Source organism: Fringilla coelebs (genome assembly GCF_963513975.1).
Source record: "Fringilla coelebs genome assembly, chromosome: 21".
In the NCBI taxonomy this organism is placed as follows: domain Eukaryota; kingdom Metazoa; phylum Chordata; class Aves; order Passeriformes; family Fringillidae; genus Fringilla; species Fringilla coelebs.
In genome coordinates, this window is record NC_140047.1 from 4,954,528 (window position 1) to 4,966,802 (window position 12,275).

Sequence of the window (12,275 nt, forward strand, 5' to 3'; positions counted from 1 at the left end):
TGGCTGGGTGCAAAGTTGGGGTCCCCAGAACCTGCTGGGGTTGCAAACAGGATTTTTATACAGAGCTGGAGCCCACAGCAGAGCAGGGCAGAGCCCCTCTGCAGGCACATCCCATCCCACAGAAAGGCACCATGCACCAAACCCCCAGCCTGGCCCCAAATCCAGCTGGAGCCTGATTCCCTCCTCCACTCCAGGATGTTCCTGCCCCACCCTGGGGATCCCCCTCCCTGCCCCCTCTGCAGCCCCTGGGTGCAGCTGGCAGTGCCCCTCCTGTGCCACTGCCCTGCTCTGGAGGAGCAGATGGTGGAGCACAGCAGGTGCCCGGCTCCAGGGGTCCCCTCCCTGCACAGCTGACCTTCAGCAGCCCATCTCCCTGTGTGTGACCACCCCTTGCCTCCCTCTCCTAACAGGATCACTCCCTTGCATATGCCTGGGAGCAGCACCATCAGCTCAGTAATCTCCCTAAATACAGCAGTTACCAGGTGACTGGGAAAAAATCTCTTATACTGCTGATGCTGCTAATGGAAAATTTCTCTCCTTTTGCTGCTGCTTTCAAAGCCAGTCGAGGTTTCCTACAGACTTTGTCTTGCACTAAGACAGGAGAGGTGAAAGCACAGAGAAAGGAGTGTAGGAGTGGTGGGGGACAGAGAATGTGAAATGGAGGGAACTGGTGCTTCTGCCCCCTCCCCACAGGCAGAGCCCTGGCTCCAAATCTTGTCTGCCCCATCTTCCCACAGGCAGCCACAGCCCAGCCTCCCCCTGCAAGGAGCCCCTTCTTCCCCCTGACCTGCAGCAGGATGCTGGAAGCACTCAAGAGCACTGCTTCCTGCAGGGGAAATGGGAAAGACACCCAAAGGGACAATGGGCCAAAACTCTGTGATATTTTTCTCCACTTTCCCCCTTCCCAGGAGACAACCAGAAAGCCTCTCCCAGCCAGTGCAGATGCAGGCAGCCAGGATCCCTGCTCGTCCCCTCTGCAGGCCATTCTGCTTCTTCAATACCATTAAGTGTCTCCATACTGTCTGGACACTGGAAACCTTAACTGCATTAGCTGAGACCCGAGCAGCAGCACAAGCATTCAATTCTTTTAAGTGGCCCCATTCTTAAGCTGGTTATGCACAAGAAGCATCTCTGCTCAATGCCATCACAGGTAGTGATGGGGCAGGGCTGGGGAGCAGCACGGGAACACAGGCCAAGGTTCATCACCCTGCACTTCAAACGGTTTCTACAGGAGGAGGACACTTGGGCACAGGCTGTACTGTGGATATTTCAGACGATGAAAGGCATCAATCCAGACATCTTCTTTCCTTTCAGCTCTAACCCCAGCCTGCCCCACACTCTACATGGCATTTTGGTGTGATGGCAGGTGTTTCTCAAGCCACCTGCACCTGCAAAGGTGTTAAAGAAGCATGAGATCAGTACCTCATCATTCCCACACACGGCATCAATCTGTTCTCCCGTGGTCCCAGCCAGCCCCGTGCCTGAGCTCCTGTCACACCAGGCAAGCCCCAGGGCTCAGCTGTTTCACAGCCAGCCAACACCACACATCAGCACCGTGTCAGCGAGGCAGCACAAAGGCCAGCCCATCACACAGCTGAGATTCTCACTTTTAGGGCTTAGGAGGGAGCAGGCAGCAAGTTTGGGAGGTAACGTCCATCTGCGTGGTGGCACTCGGAGGTCATTCCCCACCCTACTCCCCATGGAGGACTGCAAGCTCTCTGCATGATTCTGAATAAAAGCTCATTATTTCTTCCTGGAAAAGAGCAACAAAAGCCTCTGGCATGCAGGCATCGTGGAAAATCAGCTGGGAGGAAGGGGGAGCAGGGGGGATCCCCAGCCACCAGCCTCCTCCCGTGGCAGCTCAGCTGCAGCAACCAGCTCCTCTCTCCCTCCATAGTTAATCTTCTGTTGCCACTAGCTGGTCAACGCGGGTACTCTTGGAAAGCAGCAGCTCCCCGAGCACAGCCTGCACTCAGCTACACATTCCCAGCTTTAACTGGGATAATCAGCCCAGAAAATACCTGAGATGAAGCAAAATCCCTGCCAAGTCCTCACCCCGCCGTGCTGGACAAGCCATGTTCGACCTCGCCTCTGGGGAGGGAAGGGATGGCCCAGGACTGACCCATTTTCCTGGGCATGTTTTGCCTACAGCCTTTTTTGGGGGTTATAGTGCTTGCAGACCTCCAAATCACCAGTACAACCCCACCCTGAGCTGGGCTGTCCCTCCCCTTCCCAACTATGAAATGCAACATCTTGGAAAGCTGGAGCAATCAAATAGCAACACAAGGAGGGGAAGAAATTACTACCAGAAGGTTTTCCTCTTTCCTACACCCTCCCCAGGCAGCTCCCACCACCAGGGACCTGGCCCAGACCCCAGAGCACACATAGCTGTGGATAGGAATGGAGGGGCTGGGAAGCAGCCCTACTGTCCCAGGGTGCCACCAACCTGTCTCATCCTCACCACACCATCTCACTGAGGCTTTTGGGGTGGAAGATATGATTCTTTACCCATTGGATTAGCTGGGGAACAGAAACAATATAAACAGAAGGGAAAAAAAAAGAAAAAAACTCCACAAAACAAAACAAAAAAAAACAACACTTGATTAACCCAACCTCTGAGCTGATACTCCAGGCATCTCAAGCCTAGCAGGAGGCAGTTAATGCAAAGGGAGGTGCAGAAACCAGACTTTGCTGATCAGCTTTTCTGCAGAGATGACCCCACGTTATGGGCCAAGCCCTGACCATGGGGTTGCACACTGGGCACCCACACAGTGCTGCCCCAGACCCCAGAGGCCAGCTCAAAGCAGGGAAGGGCCCCTCTGAACAGCAGCATCAGTAAGCTGCAGTCACACCCAGGCTCCTCAGGTGACCCTTCAGCCTCCCCACATGCTCTGCACAAACAGGAGTTGGTGACCAAAATGAGAGTGGCAAAACCTTGCTCAAGCCTTTCCAGGAGCAGCAATAAATACAATCAGCCCATAGGGAACTGAGTGCTTTTAATGTGTTAATAGAAACTCAGAATGATTCAGGGTGGAAAAGGCCTCCAAGATAACTGAGTCCAGCCTGTGACTGATCCCCACCACACTGTCACCCAGCCCAGAGCCCTGAGTGCCACATCCAGGTCTTCCTTCAAGCCTCAACACTCCAACCCTACAGAGGAGAAGTGCAAGTTACAAGATGACTTTGGAAAGAGTTAAGAAAGAAGACAGAAGTGGCACTGAACTGCTGAGGAGCTGGAAGAGCAGGGGACAATCATCAACCAGCCACACACAGGGGCCACAGGGGGACACCAGGAATGCAGCCACACGAGCCTGTTTTGTGACAACCACCAAAACAAAGCCTCTTGAAGCACTGCAGACATTCAAACAGCATCCATTAAAGCCATTTATGACAAGTGTGTAGTAAACTGTTCTTATGTAAGCCACTACAGGGTAAGAGCAGTGGTGAAAATTGGTCTGCCTCTTCCCTTCTCTCTCCTCTATATAAAGCTGCTCACACATAGACAGAGCTCAGCTAAATTAGCTCGGAAGCAAAGTGCCTCATTCCCTGAATTGCACTCGGAGCCGGCTACGCCGTGGTGGAGCAGCTTCTGCAGGGAACACATGGCTACTGATTGAATCAAGATCCACACCTCAGAGAGAGCTCACTGGGCAAGGATAAAGTCAGTGATGGGCTGCACTGATTGCAGCAGGGTAACTCTAGGAGAATTAGAGAGGGGGGGAAAAGCCACAAAGCATCAGTAGTATCCAAGGTTAAGGAAAGGGCAGGATGCTTTTTCAGGAAAGGGGAGGCACAGCAATTCATAATGCACTGGTGGCACCTACATTTGTCATTTCCTGCCACCACTGGGCTTTGCTGAGTAATTTTATAGTAACGTAACTGGGGGGTAGTGGGAGAAGCATCCTTCTGGTCTCCAACGCACCAGGGAAAAAATAAACCCAGGCGTAGGAAACACAGAAGCTGTGACACCCCACTGGAGGAGGGACACAGGGAGCTGCCAGTGGGTGTTCCAGCAGCAGGTCCCTGCTGCAGCCCAGGAAGGATGCACAAAGAACCAAAGTTTCCTGCCTTTTTTGGGAGAGGATGAAGCCACCCCCAGCCTGGGCTCCCCACCTTCCTGCAGGTGCCCTCTGAGGCACAAAGACCTGGAGCTGCTGTCCAGCATCCTGAAGTGCCCACAAGGGCACACAGGGAGAGCATGGAGCATCCCCAGGTACCCTCCTGTGGAGCATCCCTGGTACCCTCCTGTGGAGCATCCCTGGTACCCTCCTGGGCACACAGAGAGGAGCTGCTGTGGAGCATCCCCGGGTACCCACCACCCCCTAGTGGGCTCCTGCCTTCCATGAGTAGCTGCTGCTGCTGCTGTTGCTGCTGCTCCTGATATTGCCAGCGTGCCACAGGCCCAGCTCAGCTGTGTGGATGTTTCCTAGTGCTGATTTCTCCTCTGTCTCAGCCATGCAGTGGCTCCTGCAGACCAGGCAGCCCCGCAGGCAGGGATGCTGCACTGGAAGCCCTCGCTTTATGCACTTCAGAGAATATAATTTCATATAGTCAGGGAACAGATAAAGTTGTTTCCTCCCTAGAAGGAGGAATCCTTTAAAGAAAAGGGACATGGAGCACTCCACGTGCTTTGTACCAGCCACCAATTCAGGGCATCTACCTGGAGGATGTGGCACTTCAGGACATGGTTTAGTGGTAGACTTGGCAGTGTTAGGTTTAAAGATCTTAAAGATCTTTCCCAACCTACATGATTCCATGAGTTTAAGTTTCACACCACTGCAGACAAGGCTCTGGCACCTGCCAGCCTTTAGCTACAGATCACCCACCCTCCTTTAAATGCCAAGGAGTGAGGAGCAGCTCAGGAACCATTGCAGCACTGGGAGATTTACTGAGCTGGGACTTGCTGAGCACAGCCAGCACTACAGCCCTAGCTGCTTAAACTCACTGCCACCAAGAAAAGCAGCATTTTCTTTCCTGCCTCCTGGCCTGAAGAGACTTTGAGCCCTGCAGAATGGAGTGGCCTCAATTTTTTCTCAACTTATTTCACTTCAGAATCAGTAGCATCAGCAGCATGTCTCAGCTCTCCCAGCTTTATGCTCCCTTTTCTTTTTTTTTAATCATTTTTTCCTTTCAAAAACCCCTCCAGGATGCCAGTCAGGGTGGCTGTCCTGACTTATGTTCTTTAGGAGGTCATCCTGCCCCATCCTTACCCCGCTGAGGCCAGAAAGTGATCTCTGCTCACAGCAAGATCCTGCACTCCAAGACATTCAGGAGTCCTCAACACATTTGCAGCCGGCAGGACGTCAGCTCTTACGTGTCCTCCTGAGCTCATGCCCAGACAGCCACTGAACATGTCCAGCAACACGCATAAAGGGATACAATCATCAGAAATCAGCTAAAGATAAGGACCTGCAAAGATTCTGCCAAACAGAATCTCTGTCCCCACCTCACTCCCAAGCCCTCCTGCATGTAACGTGATTTTCACCTCCAAGAGCCCATTACGAAGCAGCAGCTGCTCTCGGGTTCCCAACCATCAATGGAGTTAGAAAAGGATGGAGAGGGGGAAAAAAAACCACCACAGAGAACTACAGCCTTAATTCCTGCTCTAGGAGAACCAGCCAGCAGAAATCCTGCACAGCTCTCACCCAGAGAAGAGTTAACTGCGAGCGAGACAGTTGCCACACCAGGAGATGGGGAGAAATGCAACAAATTTCAAATATCAGAACATCCACAGCAATTCATGACCTAGACCTTGGGGAAGGACAAGAGTTTAACCTTCTTTGGAGGCAACAGACTGATTAATTCCAGGACCATGATGAAGCCATCCCACCATGGGCACAGCCTCCGTTTGTCTTCCAGCCTGCCTGACGCCTGTGAGTCCAAGGGAACAGGAGGGGATCTTTTGGGGTCTTCTGTTCATGAAGGAGCAGGAAAACCCCCACAGATTTTCTCAAGACATGCTTCATATTAATGAGTGCACACATAACTAATATGCCAGGCAAGTAAAAGAAATTTTTAGATGAAGACATGGTCTCTTTACTGGCAGGCACTCACAGAAATAGGATTTGCTATACAAGATCGTGCCTCTGATCTATCAAGACAAATTTCTCTCCTTCAACTTGAGCTATTATCTAAGCTCACACAGAGGGGTTTCTTTGCTATCTGATATATTTAGATCAGTGCGCAATTCACACCCAGTCCCTGAAGAAACTGTACTCTAATCTGAAAATTAACTCAGTGAACCATGAAACTTCTTGTTACTTTTAACCACGGTATGGAAAACGTCATTCCTGCTGCATCAAACCTTTGATTTGTCACTTTTGTTAGTGGAAACAGAGTATCTGGTCTGCTTCAGATTTTTGCAGTTGACCAACCGTGTCTAAGGAAACTGCAAAGCTGGAGCCCGAGAGCCTCAGGAAGTACCACCAACTTATTTATTAGAGCGTTTGCTACAGCAAAGATTCACCCAAGGTAAAATGACAGCACTGGGGGACACAGACAGGCATTTCCTACCCCTGCTCATTGCACCCAGTGAAAGGCAATCACTCCATGAGACCGGGAAGGGACTTGGAGTCGGCTGTCCCCAGTGAGCCTGGACATGGGCACACCTCGACACACCTGAGACACACAGAGAGATGCTCTGGAAGTCACAATCCCGTGTGTCAAGAGATACCTGAGACCCGAGTTAAGCAGGTACTCAAATTATCCTTGGTTTGGGGGCCGAAAAACAGGGCAGCTGATGGATAAAGAAAAGATCAACCAAAACCCTTGGGTGACCTGGCAGAGTAAACACTGCACTGCCCAGGTGACATTCGGAACAGTTCTCCCGGAGGACTGGCTGATTACGGCACAGAAATGGGGAAAAGTGACACCCTACCCGAGACAACAGGATCCGGCATCGGGACCGAAGTACGACCACGGAATTATTTCTATTCCCATCCCCCTCCCCACAAAGCTGAGAGCGGAGGAAAGTCTGCAGCGTTCGCACAGACCCGGGCGCTGGAGTTGTGCGTGAAGCGAGAGCGAGCCTCGAGAATTAACACGAAGCATTTATAAAACCAGGCTCTGGCTAGAAAAAAAACAAACAACATCCCCTCCCGCTCTGCCAGGCTCAGCGGCACCTCCTCAGGGCTCAGAGCTCAAGTTGGAGCACACGAGGCAGCCCCCATCACTTCCAGCCTGCGCGGGGTTGCTCTCCTCCTCCCGGGGAATGCTCCGCTCCTCCCGGGGCTGGCAGCGGCTGCAGCCTCAGGCCCTGCTAAAAAATCCCTCCCCGGCAGGAAAGGCAAGAAAAAAAATAATAAACCCAAAAACCAGGATGCAGCACAGGGGCAGGGTTAGAAAGCCCCAAAACACATCGAGCTGCCCGCGGAGCGGGGAGGGCGGACACAGAGCCGGCACGGCGGGTGTCGGATGCTTCGGGGATGCTCCGGGATGGCGGGGCGGGATGCGGGACGGGACGGGGCGGGAAGCGGCTCGGGCGCCTACCGAGGGTGAAGAAGGGCAGCTCGGTGTTGTCCAGATCGTCCTGCACGGCGACGCGGCCGGGCAGCTCGCTGCGGACGAAGAGCAGCAGGCGGGACTCGGCGGCGGCGGCGGGCGGCGGGGCGCCGCTCCAGCTGATGTCGTTCTCCCGGAGCACCGGCAGCGTGGACACCGTCACCGTCTTCACGCGGCAGGGGCCGGGGGGCTCCCGCGACGCCGCGGCGCCGGGCCCGCCGCCGAGCAGCACCGCGGGCGGCAGCAGCAGCAGCAGCAGCAGCAGCGGCAGCACCGGCGGCAGCACCGGCGGCAGCACCGGGGGTGGAGCGGCGGCCCGGCGGCGCGGCGGAGCGGCCATGCCGGCCGGAGCCAGGCGCAGGAGCGGGAGGCGAGCGGAGCCGGGCGCTCTGAGCCGCCCCAGCCCCGCCGCCGCCGCCGCCACCGCCCGGGCCCGCCCCCCGCCCCGCCCCGGCCCCGCCGCCGCTCCCCGCGGACCCTCCGCCCGCCCCGCGCCGGGGCCGCCGCTCCCCGCGCCGGGAGATGCGCTCGGCACCGGCACCGGCACCGGCACCGGCACCGCGCTGCTGCCGCGGCCGCACCGCTCCCGCATCGCCGCCGCCGCTCCCGACCCGCGCAACTGGAGGAGAGGGGCTCTGGCAAGGACGTGGAGTGACAGGGCGAGGGGGACGGCTTGGGAGGGACGGAGAGAAGGGTTAAACGGGGTGGGAGGGAGACATTCTGCCCTGTGAGGAGGGAGAGGCGCTGGCACAGGTGGCCCAGAGGGGCTGTGGATGCCCCTGCATCCCTGGAAGTGTCCAAGGCCAGGTTGGACGGGGCTTGGAGCAATCTGGGATACTGGAAGACCGTGCCCATGGTGGAGGGGTGGAATTGGGTGGACTTTAAGGTCCTTTCCAATCCAAATCATTCTAGAATTCTATGATTTTATGAAAATCCCGCCGACCCTCCCGCCTCTCCCCCATCCAGCTCATTGCCACTCTTTCTTTAGGCTATTCCTTCCTTTCAGGGAACTGCCAGGGTACAAGGGCACAGAAAATGAGTTTCCTGAGAGCTTTTACTCATTATTACCCTCTCCTAAGTGAATAGGCAGAGCCAGCATCCAGGGCACACAGGGATGGCTGGCAATGACAAACCTGGAGGGGACAAGCTTGTGACCCAGAGCAAAGATTTTAGATTTGGTGTTTACCAGCCAGCATTTAAATGTGGGCCAGAAGGATAGATGACCCTGAGGTCTGATCTCAGGTTCTATATCCCTCCATCACACGGATGCCTCGGTGCCACCTGAAGGCTGGAGTTTGTGCTTGAAGACAAAACCAGGTGAGCTCCACCGCCGTGGTTTTGCTCACACTCTGCCTGGAACCGCGGTGGAGCCACCTGGCTCTTCCTAGTGGAATGATGGGGGTGAGTTTGAAGGCAAACCCTGTCCCTACAGACAGAATAGACATATTTGACCCCAGCCCCAGAACCCTGTGAACTCCTGCCCACAGTCGGGCATGACTAACAAAGGCAAGGAGAGACAGCCTACAGGAACTGTGAGTCAGTGACTCACAACAACAATTTCCTAGTGACTGCTAATCTACCTGATTTTATTTGTAGATGTACATATAAAAGAAGATGTCAAAACCCTAACAAAGCACGCTTAATGCTCAGGCTTATATTATTTCCACAAGCTAATTAAGAGCAATTCATCACATGCCTATTGAGGCAAAACAGCCTTCTGAGATACCTAGGTCATCAAATGTTAAAACCACAACAAGGGCAGAATGGCAATGAATATGGAATCCAGCAAACAAACAGCTCCAGCCCCATTCCCAAGGGCCATTCCCAGCTCCAGCTTCCAGCCTTAACAAGCTGTAGCCCTGCTGTGGTGTGAGAACAAGGACTGTTTCCAGCTACAGGAATAGAGAGAAAGCAAAAAGCTCTCACCAGCAAAACAGGCAACTTGTTGCAAAACATTAAATGTGGGACCCTGGATATATCTAAGTTGGAGGGGTGAAGTTTTCTAGGCATGCTGGAAAAAAATAATTAAAGAAAAATGCAGTCCTGCCAGGTGTACGTTGAGAAAAGTGTAATACCAAGAAAAAGCTTTCCTTTTCCTTTTCCTTTTCCTTTTCCTTTTCCTTTTCCTTTTCCTTTTCCTTTTCCTTTTCCTTTTCCTTTTCCTTTTCCTTTTCCTTTTCCTTTTTCCTTTTCCTTTTTCCTTTTCCTTTTCCTTTTCCTTTTCCTTTTCCTTTCCCTTTCCCTTTCCTTTTCCTTTTCCTTTTCCTTTTCCTTTTCCTTTTCCTTTTCCTTTTCCTTTTCCTTTTCCTTTTCCTTTTCCTTTTCCTTTTCCTTTTCCTTTTCCTTTTCCTTTTCCTTTTCCTTCCTTTCCCTTCCCTATCCTTTTTTTTTTTTTTAGGAGGAAAGGGTAGATTTTGGACTGTCTCAGTCTGTTATTGGTACATGGGGTTCTTTCTTTTTCTTATTTTTAAAAATTTCTTCTAGGCAAGGAGTGCAAAGAATGAGCACAGCATGGATACATAAAGGGGCACACAAGTAACCAATAGAAGTAAATTTTAAATATTTTTTTTAGAACTGGAAATCCTGAAAAAGAGAAACTTCTCTTTCTCTTTAAGGCCCCATCCCTGTTACCTCAACCTCCTGGTAGCCACTTGCTGCACAACTGCATCCATTTGTCATAAATAGAGAATTTTTGCTTTCAAGTACCAGGAGATTTTGGTAAGGGGCTGCCCTTGGGCTAGGAAGGGGATCCAGAGATCCCCCCTGCTGCTGCCCCAGCTCTGAGCAATGAGGTTCCTTCTCTCAGTTTGCTGAGGATGCAGCTGAACTGGGGGGGCAGGACACATTTTGGGTAAACCCAGATTTTCCCTGACCTAGCACACACCATCGAGCAGTGAGGTGAAAATGTTCTCCAGGGCTTAGAGCTGGAAAGCAAAGGTCAGGAGACACAGCTTGACACACCTGCTTTGCTACAGACTGTCTGACTCCAGGCAGGTGCTGAGATATGAGAAAGCAGAGGTCCAGCAGCTCTGCAAATACCATTTGGTGCTATTTTGCATTATTTTTTAGATTGACAAAGTTCTGCTAACAACTCTCTGCTGAGCAGCACACTGAGATTTTCTCAAGTCCTCCTGTACAAGCAGGGACAGGATGATCAAGGGGAAGGTTCTGCAAACCACTGCCTGCAAATGGGCACATTCAGCTCCCATTGAGTCTGGACCCTTCCCGGTGTAAATGCAAATCTCCGCTCTCATTTTGGGGAGAAAAGGATTCCACCTGCTTTTTCCTTCCAAAGAATTGAGCTAAAGGCAGAACTTCACTGTTTGAAAACCATCAATCATATTTTCAAAGGGGAATGTGCTAATCCTGCTTTACAACTGAGGTAACAGGTTTCTATTATCCCCCACTTTTGCAGCACCAAAGTAAATGGCACGAACAGGCTTCTGAGAGTTTCACTTGCTGAAAAAATATTCTAGGAACACTTACAGAAGTTTGTCTAACTTGCAAATTTGGAGATGCTTTAAATCTGAACGAACTGGGGATTTTTCAAGCCAATTGCATAGCCCGTAACCCAGATTGCTATTTCTAAATGAGGCCTATTTTTAATATCTTTTTCTTCTGCTTCATGGATCCAGCCTTTCCTTGGGGATGCCAGAGCCTGCCTGACCGTCAATTTCGATAGCACTGGGGCCAAGAAAGCAGCAAAAACTGCACTTCCCAGCAAAAACTCCGGATGGAAATGGAAATTGTCTTACAAGTGAAAATGCATTGCACTGACAGGACCCATCTGGGCAGGGTGAGATGGGGGACCTGACGGGTTGTCAGGAAGCACCAGCTCCATTCTCACCTCAGCTGCTGAGTGTGCAGCTTGGGGGCAAATCCCTTCTTTTGTCCCCAATCCTTTTTTTTTTAATTTTTTTTAAATTTTGTTTTGGTTTTTTTTATCCTCTCACACATACCGGAATGCAAGGAAAATAATTAGCTGCTGGATAAAAACGGATAAAAAGACATAGCGAGGGCTGTGGAAATTCTATCTGTGCTGGTCCCAAGCGTGGGGGTTTCCACACAGAAAGCAGAAACATTCTCAGTAGGAGCTGGGAGCTTCTCCACGACTGAGAGGCAGCAGTGGGCTGCTCCCGGGTGGAGCAGCCTCTAGGAGAAGGCAGAGCATATGTTGTGTGTCATGCAAAGCAGGAACCTTGGCTATGCCTCGATCTGCCTTATGCCTCTCTCTGCCCACATTCAGGCCTGATTTTCACCTGAGTGGATTTTTTTTTTTAGCAGGAGCTTTGAGACATTCAATTTATTTCTTAGTCCTAAGCAGAGCAGTTCAGCCCCAGGGTTATTTCCTTCTTCATGACAATAACCCAAATGGGATTGAGGCAAACCCAGGATTTTGTGCCTCTGTGGAGAGCTTTGTGAAGACATTTTGCTGGAAAGTGCTTAAAGTATCTGTATGATCTAAGTTTAAAATGGATGGTGAAAGGCAAAAAAAAAAAGTAATTCTCATTTAAAGGGTCACAGATGAAGCATTCTTTGACTTTCAATCCCGTGAGCTGTATTTCTGGACACCCAGAACTAATGCACCTTTTATTGGCTGGCATAGATGAGGAGGTTATTGCAAAGATACCAATAGCAGCTTTCTTAAGTGGTTTTCAATTGGCCCTATTACTAAAGGCATGTACATACAGCAGGGATCATTAAAATGCACTATGTATTTACAATACAGAGAGCAATTTGTGTTTGTAATGGCTTTATGTTGAAAATCCTGCTGC

At 51.6% G+C, this 12,275-nt stretch overlaps 1 protein-coding gene across 1 annotated transcript in view; it reads right to left on the reverse strand.

The window, feature by feature from the left end:
- Nucleotides 1-7,840, reverse strand: part of ASTN2 (astrotactin 2) — a gene marked incomplete at both ends in the record, with an annotated part of 326,465 nt that extends 318,625 nt beyond the window's left edge. Inside the window, one exon of the mRNA XM_084219630.1 lies at nucleotides 7,489-7,840. Within this exon, the coding sequence (XP_084075756.1) occupies nucleotides 7,489-7,840 (352 nt within the window). The remainder of the gene's footprint in view (nucleotides 1-7,488) is intronic.
- Nucleotides 7,841-12,275: the final 4,435 nt, after the last annotated feature.